Source organism: Cardiocondyla obscurior, linkage group LG06 (assembly GCF_019399895.1).
Source record: "Cardiocondyla obscurior isolate alpha-2009 linkage group LG06, Cobs3.1, whole genome shotgun sequence".
NCBI classification, from domain to species: Eukaryota; Metazoa; Arthropoda; class Insecta; order Hymenoptera; family Formicidae; genus Cardiocondyla; species Cardiocondyla obscurior.
In genome coordinates this window covers 1,022,341-1,043,308 of record NC_091869.1, presented here as the reverse complement: position 1 = coordinate 1,043,308, position 20,968 = coordinate 1,022,341, and the positions used below count along the sequence as shown (strand labels likewise).

Genomic DNA, 20,968 nt, shown 5'->3' with positions numbered 1-20,968 from the left:
TATTTGCTTTTTTTTTTCGTAGAAAATACTTTTCCTCATAACCTTAGCAATGTAAAAAAAGATACGACTCACCATTTGAAGCGCAACGGCGGAGATCTGCATACGGTAATCCTGAAACATAAAATAAAAAAACCAAATTATAGATAGGCTGAAAATAATTTCCGTTGCTTAAAAAAAATTACACGCAATTTTAATTTTTTTTTTCAATGAAATAAATAAAAAGAAAATTACAAAGCTAGTAGTTGTTAAAGGAAAAGAAAAAAAACTGATATTTACCATGAGGTTGCTCCGCCGGTGCCGGATGCCTTTCCGAGGCCTCCTCCTCCTCTCAGATTGACCAGATCCTCCTTCGGCACACAGGGCACTCGCGACACTCCCGGATTATTAATTAAATTCGCGCGAAACTTTTGTGGCACTCCCGAAAAAAAACCCGACGAACCGACTGCGGTTCGTTTACTTATCGACAACGAAAACGCACTCAACTTTCCTCTGTATCTTCACCTGAAACAGAAAAAATTTTCGTTTTGTTAGTTAACTGCATCAATATAAAAATGTATTTATTTATGCGTACTTTCTGCATGTAAAATACACGGCGCGTATTACTATTTGCTTCCAACTGCGTCGTTGACCACCGTACGCACCACCCGCTTGTAAAATATTCCGCGCGTATTTAAGATCCGCTAGCTGCGTCATTGGCAGTGTCGTTGGGCGTCGTGCCAGCGCGAGAAAACGACTGGGCATTGCGCGCGCGAGTCCTGTTCACCACCGAGACGATTATAGATCACGCACGCAGTTGTCGTAGGTCCCGTTTGACCTACTTTCCGTCTCCCCTTGCCCCGACTACCGCACGGCGGTCTGAAGATCGGCCATCTTGTGTCTGGTGATCCCCTTGCCCCGCGCGCGCGAGCCCCGACTTCCCCCCGCACCGCGCGAGACATGGCCCATACTCCCGATTCCTCGTCATCGCTCGCTCGCTCCGCAGATCTTTAAACTCGTGTACGTCGCGATTCCCGTAGATAAGACCTGATCGACGATTCACTCTCCTTCTAATACTGATTGTACAGCCGACCGCGTCGCGAATATTCCAAGGTCGGTAGCGTTTACATCTATCGTCGATCAGGCCACTCAGAGCTTGACCGAACTACAAAATTATTCACTCGCGACTACATGACGGCCCGGGGACTCGAATGTAACACTGATTGTACAGCCGGCCGCGTCGCGAATCTTTTAAGGTCGGCAGCATTTACATTTATCGTCGATCAGGCCACTCTGAACTTGACCGAACTACGCAATTATTCACCCGCGACTAGGTGACAGCCCGGGGACTCGAATGTAACGTAGCACGTATAAATGTGGATAAAACTAACCTCAAAAGACGGAGCGTCCAACGCAGAGATGATACTTAGTCAGAACCCGGCAGGGGACTGGTAGTAGGAACTGCAGCGAGTGGGAAGACGGCCCAGCGCCACGCATGCGCTTCCCACCGCTCGCGCTGCTCGTGTCTGCAAGTTATATTGCTCGTTCTGCAGCTAAAAAATGCGAGAAAATTAACAATGAGATTGAGCGAGACTTCATTTATGTTTTTACCTTTACATAGAATTACTATGCCGAATATTTTGTCGAACATTTTAACTGTTATATCGACATCAAATTATACCGAATACTCATTTGTACGTATCACAAATTTTTAAGTGGTGGATACGTTGTAATATTTGTTTTAATTAGAATATTTACTTGTAGTTTACTTAATTAATTGAAGGAAATAAATGTAATTAATGTTTAAATGTATATTTAAATTATATTTAAAGAAATGAGAGGTTGCTTGAAGTGTTATACATGTACGATATGTACGTATAGCCGTAAAATAAGCAAATAACTTGCGCGCTGTGTAATATATTGTATTTAAAAAAATGTAGAGATTTAATTCTTGCCGCTTTTTTGCGATGCTGACTGATTCTTTTTTTTTGGCTCACTTTATACCGCGAGAGTACATGTCAGCTGTTAAAAAATTAAATATTGATAGTTCTGAATGATTATTATAATGCTTCGGTAACGTTTTCGAAATGCCATCCTAATTAATATGTAATAATTAATATTGTATTTCGCGGCTCTTTCTCAAGATAAACACGTAGTACTCCATTAATTAAATGTTATAATATTACACACGAATTACGAGAATCTATTTGCATTAATATTATTTTATTTTTGAAAGATGTTTAATAAATATAAAACTAACGTACGAATTAAATTCAGAAAATTATTTTTTATGTAAAAAAAGGAGCACGTAACTATTTATTTATTGTGTATGCGGTTTCGAAAAAGATCTTTTAATTAATCAAAACTTACTTTTATTATTGTTACAGACGTCTCGACGCAGCTTCACTGCCATCGGCGTTCTCCACCTTCTCGTTCTGGTCGGTCTTTTCGCTCTCGGCACGGCCGAAGCACGGACTTTCTGTCCTACCGGATGCACCTGCGACGATGATACCCTCGTGGTCTCCTGCGTAGGCGCGAATCTCGATGTAATACCTATTGCGCTGAATCCCAGCATCCAGCGAATAGTACTTAAAGAGAATCGCATCAAGATCGTGGATGCAGCAGCCTTCCAATTCTATGGCGATCTGAAGAACGTCGATCTCTCGAGCAATCACTTGTTCACCATACCCAACGGCAGCTTCGATGCTCAACGTCACCTCGTGGAGCTTCATCTCAAGCACAACAAGATCTCGGCACTGACCGAAAAAACGTTCCAGGGCCTGAAATCTCTCACGGTATTGAATCTTCGGGACAACTACTTGGAGACGCTGAAAAATGGTTTATTCGCCTATCTGTCGAAGCTCGAGGAGCTCGATCTAGGTCAAAATCGCATATCGAAGGTGGAACCGGGCGCGTTTCAGAAGTTAGGCACCCTTCGGGTGCTGTATCTCGACGACAACCAGTTACGTACTATTCCATCGCCAGCGCTAGCGCCGTTGAACGCCCTCGCCGAGCTTCACATCGGCTGGAACGCCTTTTCTTCTTTGCCGGACGACGCGTTCAAAGGTCTCGAGCAACTAGCGGTGCTCGACATCATGGGCGCCGGACTGGATAACATCAGCGACGGGGCGTTTCGCGGTTTAAACGCCCTTCGCACCTTGAAATTGGGCGCTAATAAATTGCGCGAGGTGCCGACGAAGCAGTTGGCGGTGTTACCGCGCTTAGAAGAGCTCACCTTAGGTCAGAATTTCTTCACGATTTTACGATCGGGCGCTTTTCAAGGTCTGTCGACGTTGAAGAGGCTCGACGTGTCCGGCGCCAAGCTGCTCACCACCGTTGAAAAGGGAGCCTTCTCGGATAATGGTAATTTGGAAACGCTCGTGTTAAATAGTAATAAACGGCTAGCTACTATGGAGGACGGTTCTCTGGCTGGCTTACCGAATTTAAGGCATTTAATGTTGCGCGACAATGCCTTCGTCACGTTCTCGGAGTCGTTGGTTGCATGGAACGAGCTACGTCGACTGGATCTCAGCGAAAATCCGCTGGTGTGCGACTGCAGTCAGCTCTGGCTAGCTGAAATACTCGTCCCGAGGAACTCGAGCTCGGTGATATGCGCCGAACCGCCAGAATCTAAAAGCAAGCCTATCAAAGGCATGACCGCCGATGAGTTGGGCTGTGCCTTCTCGGATCCGCGCAAGCAGGCGCTGCTGGTGACGGTGTGCGCCGCCGGGTTGATTCTCTTCGTCGGTCTCGCGTTGCTTCTGTACTATCGATGTCGCAGACGCGTAAGAGACGCGCTCAAGGATTACAAGTGGAAGAACCGCGCGATATCGCGGAAAGAGCACGAGTACCAGAAAACTTTCAGCGATGACGAGTACATCGTCCGCTCGGCCCACGCCGCCCATCATCATCACCATCATCATCAGACACCGCAGTCTCAACCGGTGCCTACGCATCATCATCATCATCATCTTCAGCAGCAGCAGCAACAGCAGCACGCGCAAATAGCGGCCGGTATCAAGCCAATACCGGTGACGGAGCTGTAGCTAGAACTTCGGGCGGCGAGCCCCGGGACCGGCGGGGTTTGGTTTCTGCCTCACGGCAGCACCACCCTCGCCGAGGGCTTCACCTACATCGATGGCGAGACGGCGCGTCAGATGCGCCGCCCGGGAACGCTGCCCGTCGCGAACAACGCGTCCGGTCACCGCGGAGGAGGAGGAGGAAACGGCGGAACGGGAGGTGGGGTCAGAGGTGTCGTGGACGACGGCACAGCATCGTTGAGCGCAACGCCGATCGACGGGGTCGCATCTAGCGGCGCGAGATCTCATTATTCCAGTCATTCATTGCGCCGTACGCCGCACTCGCAACCGCAACTCTCCGCCAGAGAATCGGACGATCGGATACGAACTCTAGAGTCCGGACTTCAAAACGGAGTCCCGACCGGCGGTGGCCGCCGTCAGCCGTCACCGCCGCCACTGCCCTCCAGGCATCAGCCCAGCTGCGGCCAATCTTCGTACCCTACGCTGCCGGTCAATGGCCACGCTGCACATCATTATCATCACCACACGAGAGAGCGCGAGAAAGACAGGTCGTCCGGCCGCGAGAGAAATCGCGAGCGGGACGGTGGTCCACCGCCTCCTCCACCGCCGCCACCGATTACGTCGCACCGGTCCGACAAGCACAGAGAAGCCCAGCTGGAGATGGAGTTGCGTGACAGCCTCGACATGGGCGTGATCGGCACGTACCGAGCGTAGACGGTCCATCGGTGGCGTCGTGTTGCAGATCAGGAAAACGTAGCACGGGATCTGTGAAAAACGCGATCGCAGGACGCGATCGTCATTGATTCCTCCGTGTTATGTAATATAATATGAAGGAATTCGTAACTGACAATTTGCAGAGATGATGAAGGAGACCAATCGGAAGAAAGTTCCTCTCGTCGCGCAGCACAGAAGAGAATTAAAATTAGAAAGAAGACTGACGAAACGTTAGCGAAGAATATCAAGAAGCGAGACCAAAAAGACCACACCAGAAGTGTGTTCGCCATATCGCCATGATATACAATATATACGAGACTGTTATTCGTATACGATCGAAATATCAGTATCGTCGTGGATCGACCATCGCGAATGATTACGATTAGCGAAAAGCCAGCGGTCGGTGCTACCTGCTAATTACTTTTATTTAAATTCAAAGAAAAAAGCGAACAAAATCTAATCTTTTACGTAATCACTTTCGCAACTTAATCGTAGCGTTTTTATTAAATAAAAAAATAATTAATATTTATTTAATAATCAACTGTGAGTTTTATAATACAATTTAAATGACACAAAATCTAAATACGACCGATGATTATATTTAAAATAATTTTTTTAATTATTTGTCTAATTAAAAGAAAAAAAAAATTATCTTTCTTTGGTCTAAAAATATATATCAGGCAAAAAAAAAAAAAAAACCAATGGGCTCCCCATTGTAACGTAAAAGGTGCGGGTAATAGTCCGGATTAAATATATCTGTGAAAATGATATCTTTTCTGGTACGAGATGGCATTCCGAAAATTATACACCTCGTCTATAACCGTAAGCGGTCCTTAATAAGCCCATCATCCCGCGCGACTACTCGAAGATTAATACCCACTCTGCGTCACCGTGGGGAGTCCTCGTCTCGGAGTCCCGAGGAAAAGAAGACCCCGACGGGCACGGAGTGACTTTCGCCGGGATTTTTATCACGCCCGTCTTATCACTGATGACCGCAGGATCAGCACTGTCGAGGATGAGTGATGCTAAACGGAAATCCCTCGCGGATGGATAACCCGCGAGGAGGTCGGTCCACGATTCCCTCCCTCTTTCCCTTTTCTGCCCCTCCCGGAAATGACGGGCCATCGGCCACACTGGAGCCTGTTGTGTTCCATACGACACGCGAACACGCATACACACACACATTAAACGCGTAAAAAAAAAAAGAAAATTCTATACGCGCGGTCGACCGCTTGACAATCGTGCCGAGACCGCCGAGCTCGATCGAAGCCGAAGTTCGATAGCGCATTCGGTCTATGCCGAGTCATTCTTGAGGCCGATCCGAGGGCGAGAGCTTAACGAGTCGCGCACGCCGTTGAAGATCCACGATATTCGGAGAACGAGAGCGACTGGTTGAAGATTCATCGATCGCCGCTCGGTCGCTTTATTCCAGGCAGACGCGCAAAACGAGAGCTCGTGTCGCGTGAGACGAGACGTGTATCATACGCGAGGAGAACCGTACTTTAAGCAACGTAGGAAGCAGCTAATAAATATATATATATATATATGAACAGATATATATATATAAATAAAAAAAAGTATATATATATAAATATATATATACATAAATTATATATATATATTCTAAACGGTCGAATTATTTTCTAAATAAAAACACCAATGTACAGAGGCACGATAGAGACGGTATAGTTGAGCTAGTGTCAACGCGTCCTCGATTATCTTTAACTTTAAGACTAGATCGTCGTCGAGTTCCCGGATACCTGCGTACTAAATCGGAGAGGAGAGAGAGAGAGAGCGGGATGCGATCGGTAAGCAGGTATCCGATTTGATCCCTCGATCGCCGAGAGAGATCGCTGGGTGGATGGAGAAACTATCAAAATGTTATCTGATATCGCGACGCGAATTAGCGATGTAAGAACGGTCGTTTTCTTTTTCCTCTCTGGTCGACATGTAAGTTTAAAGTAAGATCGCGTTAGGGATTTAACCTTAAGAAGGTTTACGCTGCTGTTAGGGAACCGTGCAGGTTTCTAAAAACGCGGATATCGTCCGTTCCTCTCTTCGTTTCAGCGGATGAGTGTCTTTCAGATCGCGGGCGGGAGGTCGGTGGGTGGGTGGGTGGGGAGGGGTCACGTCGATCTTCTAACAACTTGTAAGTGGATGTCGAGAGAATCCTCGAGCGGTAATACGATGCAATGCGAATGGGCGTTTACACTTAAAGACCGATTTGAAACGTGATATTCTCTCGAAATTGAAATTCTCCTCGTTATTCACGCTACCAAAGCTTCGCGTTTCTCTCGGATAGTAAATAACTGGCAGACAGCAAACCGACAGCTAATAATTAATAAGTTATGAAACTCATCGGTGAACGGGTAATAATTATTTTTGTACGAAAAGAAAAAAAAAAAGAGAAAAGAAAAGGAAAAAGCTTTGAACTGCGATTTCGTTCGTCGAGGAACACGTTGCGCCCGTCAATTGCGCGACGTCACATGTCCCACGAGAAGAAGCCGAGATCAGAGACGCGACCCATTTTGCCGACACCGAGGTTTCGAATCCTCGTGAGAAAGGCAGCATCTCCTCATGCTCCCGCTGCGACACGGTAGACCGGATTCCTGTTCGACTTTGCTCCGCTCGCCGCCGGTGCACCGCCGTTTAATCGCCACCGAATCGCAGCGTCGGTATCCGCCACGTGGGTAATCTTCCGGTTCACTTTTACTTTCGGCATTACACGAGGGAGGCAATTTCCGTACCGCTGTGACGGGCGGGGGCATCGAAAATCCCGCGGCTCTGATAAATCGCGGCTGCATTAAAATGCACGGGGCGCGGTCGAGTTTAAGTTGGTTCGCCGACCGACGTAATGGTCGCGGTAGAGAGTACGGGAAAGCGAGGGAAGGAGAGAAAAATTGAGAGAGAAAAAAGGAAAAGAGAGGAAGAGAGAGAGAGAGAGAGAGAACTTGGAGAACGGGCTAGAAGCGAGGTGCACGGCGAAGATGTACTTTACGGAACGAGATTATTTTTCCGCCCGAGTGTACCCAGTGGAATTCCACGGTCACCCGGCTTGAGAAAGGTGACTGCACCTTGAATCGACTCCGGCGGCGACGGCGACGGCGTGATGCAGCCGTTCGTTCGCTGCTGGGCGTGGAGAGAGCGGCGGAATTTCAGCCCCAGTTGAATCTGCAACGGGTTCTCGGGGATTAGGCTTCGCGGCGTTTAACTTCGCGACACAGCGGAAATCGGACGGAAATTGAACACGGTTTAGTATTTGCAGAAGACGCGTGTTGATTTGAACTCTCCCACCCTCTCTTTCTCTCGGGGCTATTTCGCGTAATGTCGCGATTATTTCCGGAGCGATTGCTTTCTTACGAGCGGCCGTCGGTCTCCCGGCGGCTGTAATTCAAAATCCACGTGCACCCACGGCGAACGTTGTATTTCCAAAATTAAACGCGGAGCAATACGCGCTAAAAAGTTGCTAGCGGAGGGTGTTTCGTCAGGCGAGGTAGCGGACGGCGAGTAGCGGTAGCGGGTATCGGGCATGATTTATCGGAGGTAAATTACGGATGCATCGGACGGCGAAGAAAGAGACACGGCAGGAGTGAAGTTACTATCGATAATGGAGTAACGCCGCTGCTCGGCGCCGCCGCCCCGAGATATATTGCTCCATTTTTAGGTATAACCGCGTAGAATTCTCTTCTGTACGAGATGCGTCTGCACATGTCTCAAGGACACTCATCCTCGCTCGTAAAACCCTTTCCGCTCCGTTGACGCCGATTTGGCCTCGGAAATTTTATTATTTCACACGCGACGCGAATTCGTCGGGCGGAAGCAGAAATTTATGGCGTCTCACCGCGCCCACGAGGTGGAATTAAAACGTATGCATTGTCGCTTATCACCGTTAACAAATTGGAGCGCAAAAGGAGAGCGAAAGATATCCTTGTAACGGAGTTTCGAGATCCGCGAGCAATTTTCGAGCAATCGTTGATAAAATTCCGATTTTTAATTTTCTCTGGTGTCGAGGTCCCCCCCGATAATCGAAGTACACGTTGATTTTTTTTCAACGAACAGCTGGACTGGCTTTACAAGCATTCCAATCGCTGCGAAAGAAGCGAGCGGCTCAAAACGATTGTATTCACAATAACCCTGGTGTTCAAAATATCATTTCCCGAGCGTGACCGCTCTTAGAAATAAGTTCGATGCAAAATCAAACCGCGTGATCTACGCTTTTCGATAGCCGGCCGGCCGCGACAGCGTCGCCAATTCCGAAAACGATTCAGACCATTATTTCAGCTCAATTTTCGACTGTCACGAAGAAGAGCCAAATACATTTTTTGCACGTTGCGATACGATTTCTGTATTTTATACTGTAACTGTTTTCGATATTTTACAGGCAGGTCTCGGCGTACCGTAAAAAAGAAAAAAAAAACCGGCGTTAAAGAGACCGCTTTGAAATTCGCGAGAGTTCGCGCTGCGCTCGTTTTACAGAATGACTTTTGCGAAAATAAAATGCTGGCGCAAACAGAAAAAAAAAGGAGGAAGCAAATAATCTCTTGCTTTAACGCAAGCTATAACTTTCCTTAGGGATATGTTTATACGCGTACACACATGGAAATATTATTATATTTGTACACATAAAAGATCGCAATATTTCTGCGCTGCGTTGTGCATTTTGAAGATACGCGTAATGCACGTTCGGCGAAGCGAACGCTCGTGAATAGACGCGCTGAAGGAGCGACCGGGCAGCTCCTACGTCGAGACATTGATGGGGAGAACTAGCGTATCTAATTTCGCAAGTTCGAGAGAGCCAACCGAAATATCCGGAGGAAACTTTGCGAATTTTCGCCCGATGTCTTTATCCCCGTCGAACTTTGCAAATCGAAGAGATTCCTCGTGCGAGACACGCGCTACGTAACGCTAATAAAGCTCTCCAAATTGACGATCTTATTTTCTGCAAAGCGCTTTTTTTTTCACAGTGCTCGTTTCGCACGGGAGGCTCTTTTGTGTTTACAATCAGTTGTAATCTCAACGTCAAAGCGCGAATGCACTTTACGCTCGTCTCTCGCGAGATGCGACACGTTTGTTTTTCCCATATCGTCATTTTAATCAAAAAAAACATTTTTGCTCTCTCTCTCTATCTCTTTCTCATTTTTTTTTTAAATTTTACGAGAAACGTAAAAAAAAAAATATTAAATTGTAAACCCGAACAAATATATTGCAATGTGAACATTTCACGGGCATCGAGTGTTGGCACGACGACGAGAGAGAATGCGAAAAATGATTTGAAAAAAATATGTATGTCCTAAAGTAATTCTGATTAAAATGACGATGATGTCTGTATATTTTTTGTGTTAAGTTGCGACGCGCTTACCATTTAATTCCTGCCGAATTCGTATTGCGATATCGCCGAGAATCGTTAACAAGCGCGGACAAGCAAACGGCGCCTAAGTTTAGAATCGCTGCATATATTTTCTCACCCGTACAATCCCGGTCTGGGGCTTTCCCCGTGATTTGCGATCCCGGTTAACTCTAATTGTACCGAGGCGAGCCGTCGGATAAATCTTAAGTAGCGTATTTGTAATTAAAATACATTGTAAATGTGTCGGGGTTCAAGTATCATAAGTAGTTTCGAGCGAAAGTGAGAGAGAGAAAAAAAAAAGAGTATTAAAAGGCCGTCGCGATAAAAGTGGAACGGCAAAAAGTGTATATTTTACGATATGACCGTCATACTAAAAATCACTATTGTAACGTTATCGTATCGCTAGTCAGTCGACGCGTTTTCGGAAAAAAAAAAAATAAAAGAAAAAAAAAGAAAGAAAGAAGAAAGGGAAGGCGGGAGGGATAAGAGAAGATGCGAAAAGCGAGAAGCGATCGAGTACGATCGAGTAAAATTAACCGAGATATTAAATTATTGTACAAAAATTGAGCGCCGGTAGTTCGTAAGGCCTATTATATCATTTCTCCATTTCGTATCGATTGCGTACGACACGCGCTTGCGAAAAGTGATACGTACGAGCGGGGCGTTTGACGTTTGAAGCGTTTTATAAGGAATATAAGTTCAATAAGTACGACCGAATCCTGAGGAGACATCCCGTTGGCGCTCCCCACAGAGATATCGAGTTTGAGATTGAAGCTCCCTCAATAAAAATACGAATAAAAGTGAAAATTTCGAGCCAATTGAGGATGCGAGCGTAGAATCACTTACGCAGTTACGTCTTTCAGTATCTGACATTCCTCGCGCTAGTATTACGCTATTACGTAACGTGTCTATTTTATTTATAACAACGCCGCGGTGCTGTTTCATTCCCTCTTCGCTCGTACGTTTCATTGCGAACTCGACCCCCTAAATTCGGCGGCACGCCGAAAGGCGCGCGCGTTACCTCTCTCGTCTCATATCTCGTCATAACACACAACTCATTCGAGTTCCTTCTGCCGTTCGAGAGATAAGCTCGAGTTCTGCCATTCGACCGCGAGCTCGCGACGCCGTTATCGGACGACGACAGGGTGTCGATTGACGAAATTCCGCGTACTTAGCGGCGCGCAATGTAATCTCTCGTCGGAGGTGTCGGTGTGCAAGCACTGCCGCTTATCGGCCGTCTCTCGATAAACTTAGTATCAATGCGCGTTCTGTGCCATTGTGATCGCGATTCCTGAACGTAGGTGCGCGTTATGATAAACGGGAAGCCTGGCGTCCGCGGAAAGGCGAGCGCAACGACCGATCCTCCGCAGACGCGTTTCCGGTGTGACCCTAATTCTTTATTATCAGAAAAATCGGGTCTCCTATTTCTGATCGTTTATTTTTCTACGCGGCTTTGTGGACGTTACGGCTGATCTCGACGTTCACGTAAGTTCGCTCTCGTGCGTTCGTTTACAGGAGTGATATAAAAATCGTAGGAATACGAGCGCGCGATGGTTTTCTTCTTATCGACTTCTTAATTCTTTAAATGTACGCTCGACCTAGAAAGGGAAGTGATCACGCGGAACGCATCGCGAGCGATTAACCGAACTCTCCTTCGTCAAAACTACCCCGTGTATCGAATTTAAACGACCTAATCTTATCTTGTGATATATTATAAATATGTGGTAGCTCTTGATTCGCGTTTGAGTCAAGCTCGTGTGGAATTGCGTGTTGTTTCTCGTCGGATGAATCAGACGGTATGTGGACATTCCATGAGCGATCGTATATCATTAGAGCGATACTTCGCGCTTCTCCTGGATGGCGGAACTTAAAGCTTTTTCTATCGATCGATGTTCTTAGGCGATTGTACAATTCTGCGATCTCATCTCCGCGCGCTTCGGGTTCGGAAAGGGTGATCACAGAGGATCGAGATTCGTTTCCGGGTCGAGATCCGATCGGCGGACGAAGCCGGTACAAGTGTACACAGACACCACACATACGCCTACACACCGTGTGTTCGCACAAAGGCACGCACCACACCACACCACACTGTACATTCGTGTAAAGCATAGCGAAGCCTTATTGAGAAAGCAATATTCATCCTTAAACCGCTTAAAGTATTTTCAAGCTGCTAATCTATCGAGCGATTTCTTCCCCGCGCTAAATAAAAAGAAAAGAGGAAGAAGTATCTCCTTCGAGGCGAACGGAAGGACCTCGAACGATCGTGAAACTCGGTTTTCCGATCGGCGACGGTCCGAGTTCGCGCGAGAGGAAAGCTGGAAGCTGCAAGCCGCACGAGCCACGGAGTAACGGCGCGATCGCGGATTATCGCGAGGACGTTTTCCGAAATCGCGGTTTTAGTTAATACGACGGTGCACCGAGCTCGATGAGCTTTCCCGCGCACTTTTCCAAATCGTTACGCTTTCCATCGTGCAAGAACATCCCGTGTTATCGCCTGGAACGAATTACGGCCGGAAATAAAATAAAAAAAAAAAAAGAGTGCGCGTAACTTTCCAAACCGTATACGTTAGAATCGAATTGGAAGGACAAGTTTAATTACCGGGACGAGTTCGCCCGCGTTCGCGTAAACACGCGCGAAATTTCGCTCGCTCGTAAAAAAGCCCTCCGCGCCTAAAAAAGTTCGCGACCGAAACGGTCGCGCGTTTACAAAGCGCGCTGAAATACATTTCCTCCGCGAAAAATAGAGACAAAGCATAAAAAGAAATAATAAAAAAAAGAAAAACAGCGAGTTAAGTGAAAATTAAATTAAAGTGTTAAGTCGCTGCCGCGGCAAATCGGCACCTGCGGAAATATCCATAAAGAAAAATCTGGGAGGACCGTTCCGTCAGAGCGCGACGTTTTCTTTTTTCTTCTTACGTGATAGCCGCAATCGGAATTCACAGCAGATCTTTCCGCGATAAACTTAAACGCGTTCTTTCGCCTTTTCTGTCTGTCCCTCTTTCCCTGGGAGAACGACGCGAACGTGATCCGTCGTTTATTAATCAATAACCACCCTCGTGCATCCGAGAGCTAACACTTCTGGCCGCAAATGGGCGCGATGGAATGTCCTCTTTTTTTTTTTTTTTTTTAATATATATGTATATATTATTAAACGACCGCGTCGGGTTTGCGAGAGAGGTTCAGCAGTGTATTTCTGGCTCGGTGGAGGGTGGTTATCACTTTCGCACGCCACGTATCGATCACATCAGTCGTTTCGCGGAGTAACCGCGACGGTCGTTACGTCGTGGGTATGTACACAAGTGGCACAGCTTCCCCGCGATTCTCCCGTCCCCGCTGTAAATACACCCCCGGAGTTGCTCTGCCGAGGGTGATAAGACGGCCCGCATTCTCGCCGTGCGTTGCTCGTCGCCGAGAGTCGGCGAAAGATGCGCGATCTCTTTATCTCGATCTCATTTCCCTGAAAGCGCGGAAATCTTTTTTTTTTCTTTTTCTTTATCGAATAAACGGAACTCCGAAATTTATTCGGTACAATCAAGACAACTCCAGTTTCTATCCCTCAAATCCCGCGATAAAAAGCTCCGAATCCCTATTTTTTTTTATTTCTTTTTTTTCGAACCGTGCGCGATTCCCTCGGATTTCATCTTTTCTGGATTTTATTTCGGCGACAGTAAATGAGAATTCATCAGGCGGGGTATAATTCGAAATAAATATGAGGGAAATGAAAATTTAAACGCGACGCGACGAGAGGATGCGGGACGACACGCACACGCATACACACAACACGCGTTTAACGAAATTTGCATTCGTCGCCTATACTCGATTTTCTCTTCACTTAACGAGGATCCTTCATTAAGGTGTGTACTATAAAAGGCGAGTACGGCGTGGACGTGTCACGTTTCGCTGATTCCGCGGCCTTCTTTTTCGTCCGCTCTCCGGTGGAGGAGTCGATCCAGTCGCGATCGGCTTGTGTAAATATTATTTCTTTGCATTTGCGGGAGCGAGCGCGAAAGGAAAGAAGGCGTGCGGGAAAAGCGCTGTTTTTCGGTATAGAAAAGACAACCGAGCGTACTCTGAATCCCGCTCGAGCCGAGCGAGAAGAGGGCTGTTCTCTTTCAAGGCAAAGAGAAAGTCCCCGGGCCATAACAATAGGTCATTAATAATATAATAATAATAGTAATAATAATATTAATAGGGATATTCCAGCGTTATTTTGTACATAAACAACTTTATCAACGGATATTAAGAAGTCATCAATAAATCTATATATAAAAAAAAAAAAAGACATTGGGATCTTGCGCTTCTTTTCTTTGATCATCCCTCATTAAATCCCGGAAACTTTTACACCCACTGAACGTGAGCTATTTCGATTGCAGACTGACGGATGTTCCAAATGACTTGTTTTACGCGGCTCGCAATCCTGCGGTTTCGTACAAACAGAGAACGCACGTGAACGCTGATAAGCACGGCCGAATATTTGTTGCCGGAATTGTCCGAGTCAACGTTCGCATCTGTGTTTGGCGGCGCATTTAACGGCTAGATACGGCCACCTATATAATACCGAGTTTCATATATCTAATATGGAAATCGCATTCAAACGTAAACACGAAGGGACTCAGACAGTTACATTTGGCATAATGTGATTGCATTTGCGTAATAACGCAAGATCACGATGGATGATGGTAAACACACAATGGGAGGCGGCCAGTCAGTTTAATGCTGAACGCGCGCTTAGCGTGTGGATCAACGCTTCACCTTCTCAAAAGGAGCCAAACTTCCGCCGTTATCAACGTTACGCCACGTGCTCCCGGCCCGAGAAACAGAGGACGTGAAAATCCATTCGAGCGACGTGATTTATTTTTACGAGTAAAACGCATGTTAAATTTTCCGTGCGAATAAATCCCCGTGAAATATCGTAAATGACAAATGGAATGCCGGCCCTATATTCCGCATAATTTCATTTGCGATAGGATCGTCAGGTTCCGGTATCGTCGGACGAGTTTGCGTACGTACGCGCCCAGTAATTCGTGTGGAAAAACCACCGTCCGGCACAGCTTCAAAACAACAGTGACTTTTATTAAAAGGGTTCGATAACAACACAAATCAATACGCGTATACAATTGTAAATACAACCTTAATTATATATAAAAGTTATATCATTGTTGTGCAATTTCAATTAATACTTCGGTACAGCGCTTCGATTAAAAACGTACTCACTCTAAATCTAGATCGGTAAGTAGTCAACTAAATTCCAACTATTGCGATCTCGCGCATAAATAATATTTTAAATACGGTGGCGTCATGCGATATACGTACATCTGCATGCGATATATCCATATCCATGATCCGCTGTGCGTAACACATACAATGTAAAAAATAATCGCATGTAACTTTGGAATGGCAAAAAAAAAAAAAATATATATATATATGTATATAAAAATAAGTTGCGTATAACTTCAACAAATGTATCGGAACTTAAATTTGATTTGATTATCGAACAGTTACTTTCAAATACACGTTATTGATAAATTTTGCGCGATATGTTCAAATATAAATACAATTAATCACACAAGTAACTTAAAAAATTAAGTAGACCTTCCTAGTTCTCCTTTTTTTTTATGTGATTAATAAAAAAATAACGTTACAAATTACATTTATTAGATTTGGTCAACGTACTAGTACAGTTGAGATTCGACACTGTCTCAAACGTAATTACAAGTTACACACCATTTCGCGCAAACAAGTTACATCACACGATAGTAACTGCATAGTCATAGCTCTAACTGTTCTTTTAAAAATAACTAATGTTTTTTTGCCATCGCAATGCCCAAGCCTAGAATACTTGCGAGACCGATAACAACACCTCCCGCGACAGCCATACCCACAAGGCCCTCTGCAAAAAAAAAAAAGAGGGGAAGTAAACGAGATTCAAATGCCAATTCTAATCAATATATTGCCATGAAAATATTGATGAACCTTTCTACACGATAATTGCAATTATTACAAATTATTAAGCAATGTGGGTAAATTAGTAAAAGGAGAACAATACACGAAACATAATGATGGCATTAAGTACGGATTTTTCATGTCGTCGATACAAATTTTTATTACTCATTATATATATATATATGTATATATATATATCATTGTACATAATACAGATGTCTAATAAAGATAGATATGTTGCATAGAAAATACAGAAATGATCATTAAAGAAAAGTATCAAATCTACATTAGAGTTGTTATTTAAAACCTAAGCTAGATATTTTTACTGTTATAATTAAGCAACGTATTAAACAATCACAGGATTAGGAAAAAAAAATGAAAATGTTTAGAGACTGGATGGAAGAGGTTATGTTACAAGATTTACAAGGACATGCAAAAAAATTAGCTACTTCCCTCGAAGTCGATAACATTTGGATTAGTATAAGTTAGTGAAAAATAAATAAATAACCAAAATAAAGTAAAATTAAATTACTAAGTAGAATCTATATAATATTTAGCAACCCAAGAAAGCAGAAAAATCAGTAAAAGCAACCAGAAGTAGTATGACTGTGTGAGAAAATCACAGAAATCCCTCAGCGATATTGCCCTCAAATAAATTACAAGCTTTATTCTTTTAAGCCGATAATAAATTATAAATGGGAAACCTTTTTCCATCTTCTTCTTTATCACCGCTTCAAGGTTTTGCACTTGAACATTGCCAGGTTCGATCTGGAGGAATGCTCTGACGTACGAGAGTGCCTTCGAGTACTCCTGGAAGAAAGTATCAAGAATCACGACTGCTTTTTGATACGCTGACACGTTTGTAGCACATATCTTACCTTTACTCTGGCATTTCCAATAGCCAGGAAGTACAGGCAGTCACGCTTCTCAGAATCATGATTCGAATAGAGATCTTCCAGCAGCAATATTCCTTTTCTGATATCCGCCGAGTATTGGCTTCTCACAAGGCACCAGGCGTATTCAAATTTAGCTTTTGCTGTCACAGTTGTCTTCAGCTGGTCATTGTAAATAGTCTCGAATTTCTAAAATGTAACCACAATAGAGTTATCACAAGATGATGCAACATTCGTGTACTTTGGATTACGTGTCTCGTGCGTCATCTCGACCTCGTTCAGGTAGCCATCGAATATTAATTTAATTACGCCTCGCTCGCAAAGAAAAAGCATACGATTATTCATGTATTTATATGAAGTAAAAAAATAATTATGCACGTCATCGGATATACATTTTATTGATGCAATCGACGCTGGGTGTCGCATGGTAGTCCCGAAACGTCTTAAAAACACGACGGAACCATGCTCGCAACGAAGAACGAGATATATCCGCTTTAACGTACTCGTAAATACGTTCTGTGTAACCTAACCTAAATTTCTCAGTGCGCGTCGCTGGCCGCGTTGTTCACCGGATCTCGCGACGTCGAAACGCGAGAAACGGGACGCTGAAACGAGCGAGATGACGTCGCGGGAGCTAGCGTGGATTATCCGTCCGGGCGCAAATTACCTTTAAGTCTTCGGAAGAGACAACCTCGTTCAGAACGTCCTCCATCTCTTACCCGATTGCTGACGCACGCAAGCGGCGCGCACTTTACCGAGCGCGCACAGCGATGCAGGAGGGACCGTTGCACTATGCTACACAATCGCGAATCCCGCGGTCGTTTGGTACGCGACTGCAGGTGTGAGTTCTCGAAATCAGCTGACGCATCGCAGAGGACTGAATACGTAAAACTACGGCGTCGAGATAACTGGCCTGGAGACAGATGGCGCAGTGTCTTGAATCTTATCGGAAAGGGAGACTCAACGGCGAGCATTTTCCGAGACACTTCGACCGGAACAGCAAAATCGTAAGTTAAATTTCTTGCGTTTGTAACTCGTTATCTATCTCGCGAGTGGCGTAGCCCGGGGTTTCATCACGGGCGGAATTATCGAAAGAAATAGGCTCGAGTCTCGCGATTGAACAACGCATTTATCTTCCTGGTTCTCTTCACTATGTCTCTGACGTCAAAAATTTTTTTTTTTTTTTTTTACATAGGAACTAAACGTTTTTTATCGAGTGAATGATAACGAATGAACCCGGATTCTTTTTAACGTAACTCCGAGATAAGGAGTTACGAAAAACCTCGCGTCACAATGTGCACGTACGTACAAAGGAAGAAAGTTCTGTCGTGATAAATATATACCTATCGGTTTATGCTGGTTAATTTAATTACAATGTCGGCGAGTGATTCGCTTTGTGTCTTTGACAGCGCGCGATATGATCATGAATGTTAATGAGCGCGATATCAATATTAACGCGCGCTTAAATGTATGCCCATTAAGCCGCAACGTCCGGACTATTAAATACACAAATAGAAGACTTCATGAATTTATGAAGCTTTTAGCGTGATAAAATTTATTCATGTAGGAACGGGACGTGACTGTACAATGGTTCAGGTACTGACGGGCGTAATACAGACATACTCTCGCTAAACGTTGGAAAACATGTGATTCAGGTGCTTGGCCAATGAATACATAGGAAGGCCTGTTATAGTGTAATAATCGCCATCGATCTTTTCAATCAGGCTTCCTCCTATACCCTGAAGACCGTAGCCTCCGGCTTTATCCCTGAAACAAAATTTACTTCAGTGCCAGAACTTATAATAGTCGATTGTTCCAGCTTCTTGGTAAGCTGTGAACGATGATACGAGCTGTGTGTCTTTACTTGTTAAGAAAATTAAAGACAAACACATGTTCACCTGACGAGCGAAGTCACCAGTTGAAACAATTGGCCCTAATTGTGATAATTGATATGAAACTGTACTCACATTGGATCACCAGTCTTGATGTATTCCCTTATTTGCTTCTCTGACACATCTCCGAAATTCACTTTAGCAGACTCATAAAATTGAAACTGGGTTGTCGGTGTTTTCAAACAGACACCAGTGTAGACCACGTGTTGCTTGTTCGCTAAGCTACGGAAGAGGCGTTGGGCCACTAACTTCGGACTAACGTCACGACGTAATCTAGCAAATTATTACCTGGTCAATATCTGAAAGGCTTCAGCTTCGTTCCGAGGTTTTCCATAAATGACATCACCCATCGTCACCATAGTATCCGCTCCTATTATTAGAGACGGCGGTACCGGGTCCGCTTTGAGACGTTCGTACACCTCGAGTACCTTGTATTTGGCTATGTCCTGGACGAACTCCCCGTGGCCGTTGTACTTAGATCTGTCGAGATTCTCGTCGTAACGGGACGGCACCACTTCCGCCTTTACGCGCTGAAAAAATATCAGTCACGTTAGTACAATCAGCAGCTTAGATCAGGCGACGATCAACGTGTTACTTTCGAGGTCAATGTAGCTCGCATCTACGGGTCAGTTTGAGAGAAAGAGATTTTTTTTATACCAAGTGCTTTAGTATGTCGCATCGCCTCGGGGAACCGCTGGCTAAGATCGTTCTACCGCTCGCCAGTGCCTGGATAGTCGACTCTAGCATTCTAATCGATCAAAGAATTTCACTGTTATTCCTCACCGATACCTACCGCGAACACGAAACTCGTAAAAAAATTACGGCGATCCCGAGTATCGTAGTACACGTGGTGCGCGAAGCACGAGAATGTAAACAGACACACCGCGCGGTCGGTAAACGTGAATCGTTGCGAACACTTTTATATCTCGATAATGCCAGCTGTGACCGCAGAGGACGTTGCAAGCAAAGAGAAATACGCGCTTGTATTTTAATTAAGTTAATTTTTCTTTTCTTTTTACACATGTAAGTTTATTACCGCGGCGTACAAAATTTCATCGATCGGAACTTTAACATTAATTTTAATAATTCTAGTTTAACGTCGGGACAAAAATCATTTAATGAAACAGTCAAATTAATAATACAATAAATAAAAAAAAAATTTAATTAAATTAATGCTAAATAAATATTGCTCATCTCTTTAAATTTTTTTTTTATGTCGTCGCGTTAAAATCAATAGTATTATACATATAATCAATCAAAATTAATTTTATATTAATTATATTTAAAACAAGAATTTAGTTTTACTTCATATAGCAGTAAATATACAGCCAAGCCCGTTGTATGTACGTATGAATTAATGTGCGCAATATTTCATTGTAGATATTAAAAAAATAATAAATAATAGATAAATTTATCAACGCCATTTATTGCTTGCATTTTAGCTGCAACTATTATTAATTCCATTGTTGGCGTGTTCATCTTTCGTCCTTTATTCCTTTCTCCGCGGTAAGATCGAAAGGATCGCTTCGTTTGCTGCCCCAAAAACCACAATCGCCGCGTCGATCATTTCATAGATCATATATGCACACGCGCACACATACGCGTTAAATACAAATAAATATACATATATGCATTTCGATGTCTGTAAATTCTGTAAAATATATGCATATGCATGTAAAACATATTTCGCATATTTGCATACGTACGTGTGTGCGCGTGTACAGTGCGTGTGTGTATTTAATTTAGCAGGATTACGCAAACGGGCACCGTAATCTGGTGCACATTCGAAAATAAATCGGTATTAGAGGGAGAACTGTTCTCCAGGCGCAATTCAAGCAGACTCTAATACATCGTAATCGGTAAATTACGTAAATGCCGCATGCCATGAACGAACCTAAAGGTCAGTCAGTCCGAGGCCTTACATAATCGCAAGGCGAAAGGTTGACCCATCTTTATGCCGCGCAGCCTTCCAGCTGAACAAAGATTTAGCGGCATTTTTTTCTCTCTTTTTTTTTTACCTCTTTCGCGTGCCATTCGCGATCGTGCCGCGCTCCACCTTTAATCGATCAGTCGGCCAAGTGATCTAATTACTGTTGAAAAGGGAACTCTTCGAAAGCCACTGAAATTTCGTTTTAATAGACGCTCTTTCTGGGTGAAGAACCG

The 20,968-nt window shown here is 44.4% G+C and overlaps 4 protein-coding genes and 1 long non-coding RNA gene across 6 annotated transcripts in view; 2 read left to right on the top strand and 3 right to left on the bottom strand.

Annotated features, from left to right (window-relative positions):
- Nucleotides 1-2,356, bottom strand: part of LOC139103283 (uncharacterized) — a 46,212-nt gene extending 43,856 nt beyond the window's left edge. The window contains exons 1-2 of one of the 2 annotated variants that reach the window (XR_011545851.1): nucleotides 277-2,356; nucleotides 73-111 (exon numbers count right to left, since the gene is read on the bottom strand). This is a non-coding gene — a long non-coding RNA (uncharacterized lncRNA). Of the gene's footprint in view, nucleotides 1-72 lie in introns of both variants that reach the window. The other variant, XR_011545852.1, reaches the window with a different exon arrangement.
- LOC139103281 (leucine-rich repeat and immunoglobulin-like domain containing-NOGO receptor-interacting protein 4) overlaps nucleotides 1-4,024 on the top strand; it is a 192,335-nt gene extending 188,311 nt beyond the window's left edge. The window contains exon 4 of the mRNA XM_070657781.1: nucleotides 2,364-4,024. Within this exon, the coding sequence (XP_070513882.1) occupies nucleotides 2,364-4,022 (1,659 nt within the window). The 3' untranslated portion in view covers nucleotides 4,023-4,024. The remainder of the gene's footprint in view (nucleotides 1-2,363) is intronic.
- A 109-nt stretch (nucleotides 4,025-4,133) lies between these two features.
- LOC139103282 (broad-complex core protein-like) lies at nucleotides 4,134-5,271 on the top strand. Its single transcript, XM_070657783.1, has one exon. The coding sequence runs from the start codon at nucleotides 4,134-4,136 to the stop codon at nucleotides 4,728-4,730; it is 597 nt and encodes a 198-aa protein (XP_070513884.1). The 3' UTR covers nucleotides 4,731-5,271.
- A 9,858-nt stretch (nucleotides 5,272-15,129) lies between these two features.
- Nucleotides 15,130-17,943, bottom strand: Fis1 (fission 1 protein). The gene is made up of 4 exons (XM_070658457.1): nucleotides 17,581-17,943; nucleotides 16,899-17,102; nucleotides 16,725-16,830; nucleotides 15,130-15,967 (listed from the first exon to the last, which is right to left on the bottom strand). Exons 1-4 carry the CDS (start codon nucleotides 17,623-17,625, stop codon nucleotides 15,876-15,878), a joined length of 447 nt encoding a protein of 148 aa, XP_070514558.1. The 5' UTR covers nucleotides 17,626-17,943; the 3' UTR covers nucleotides 15,130-15,875.
- A 498-nt stretch (nucleotides 17,944-18,441) lies between these two features.
- Nucleotides 18,442-20,885, bottom strand: LOC139103610 (dTTP/UTP pyrophosphatase). Its single transcript, XM_070658456.1, has 4 exons — nucleotides 19,463-20,885; nucleotides 19,094-19,335; nucleotides 18,881-19,027; nucleotides 18,442-18,680 (listed from the first exon to the last, which is right to left on the bottom strand). The coding sequence occupies exons 1-4, from the start codon at nucleotides 19,550-19,552 to the stop codon at nucleotides 18,542-18,544; spliced, it is 618 nt and encodes a 205-aa protein (XP_070514557.1). The 5' UTR covers nucleotides 19,553-20,885; the 3' UTR covers nucleotides 18,442-18,541.
- Nucleotides 20,886-20,968: the final 83 nt, after the last annotated feature.

Bases quoted from the DNA above. Each gene is read 5' to 3' on its own strand.
- LOC139103282 (XM_070657783.1), top strand. From the start codon at position 4,134: ATGCGCCGCCCGGGAACGCTGCCCGTCGCGAACAACGCGTCCGGTCAC.
- Fis1 (XM_070658457.1), bottom strand. From the start codon at position 17,625: ATGGAGGACGTTCTGAACGAGGTTGTCTCTTCCGAAGACTTAAAG. The intron at 17,103-17,580 runs GTAATTTGCGCC...GTTACATTTTAG, and splicing joins TCTCTTCCGAAGACTTAAAG to AAATTCGAGACTATTTACAA. The intron at 16,831-16,898 runs GTAAGATATGTG...ACTTTCTTCCAG, and splicing joins TTGGAAATGCCAGAGTAAAG to GAGTACTCGAAGGCACTCTC.
- LOC139103610 (XM_070658456.1), bottom strand. From the start codon at position 19,552: ATGCTAGAGTCGACTATCCAGGCACTGGCGAGCGGTAGAACGATCTTA. The intron at 19,336-19,462 runs GTATAAAAAAAA...ATATTTTTTCAG, and splicing joins GCGACATACTAAAGCACTTG to CGCGTAAAGGCGGAAGTGGT. The intron at 18,681-18,880 runs GTGAGTACAGTT...ATTTTGTTTCAG, and splicing joins ATCAAGACTGGTGATCCAAT to GGATAAAGCCGGAGGCTACG.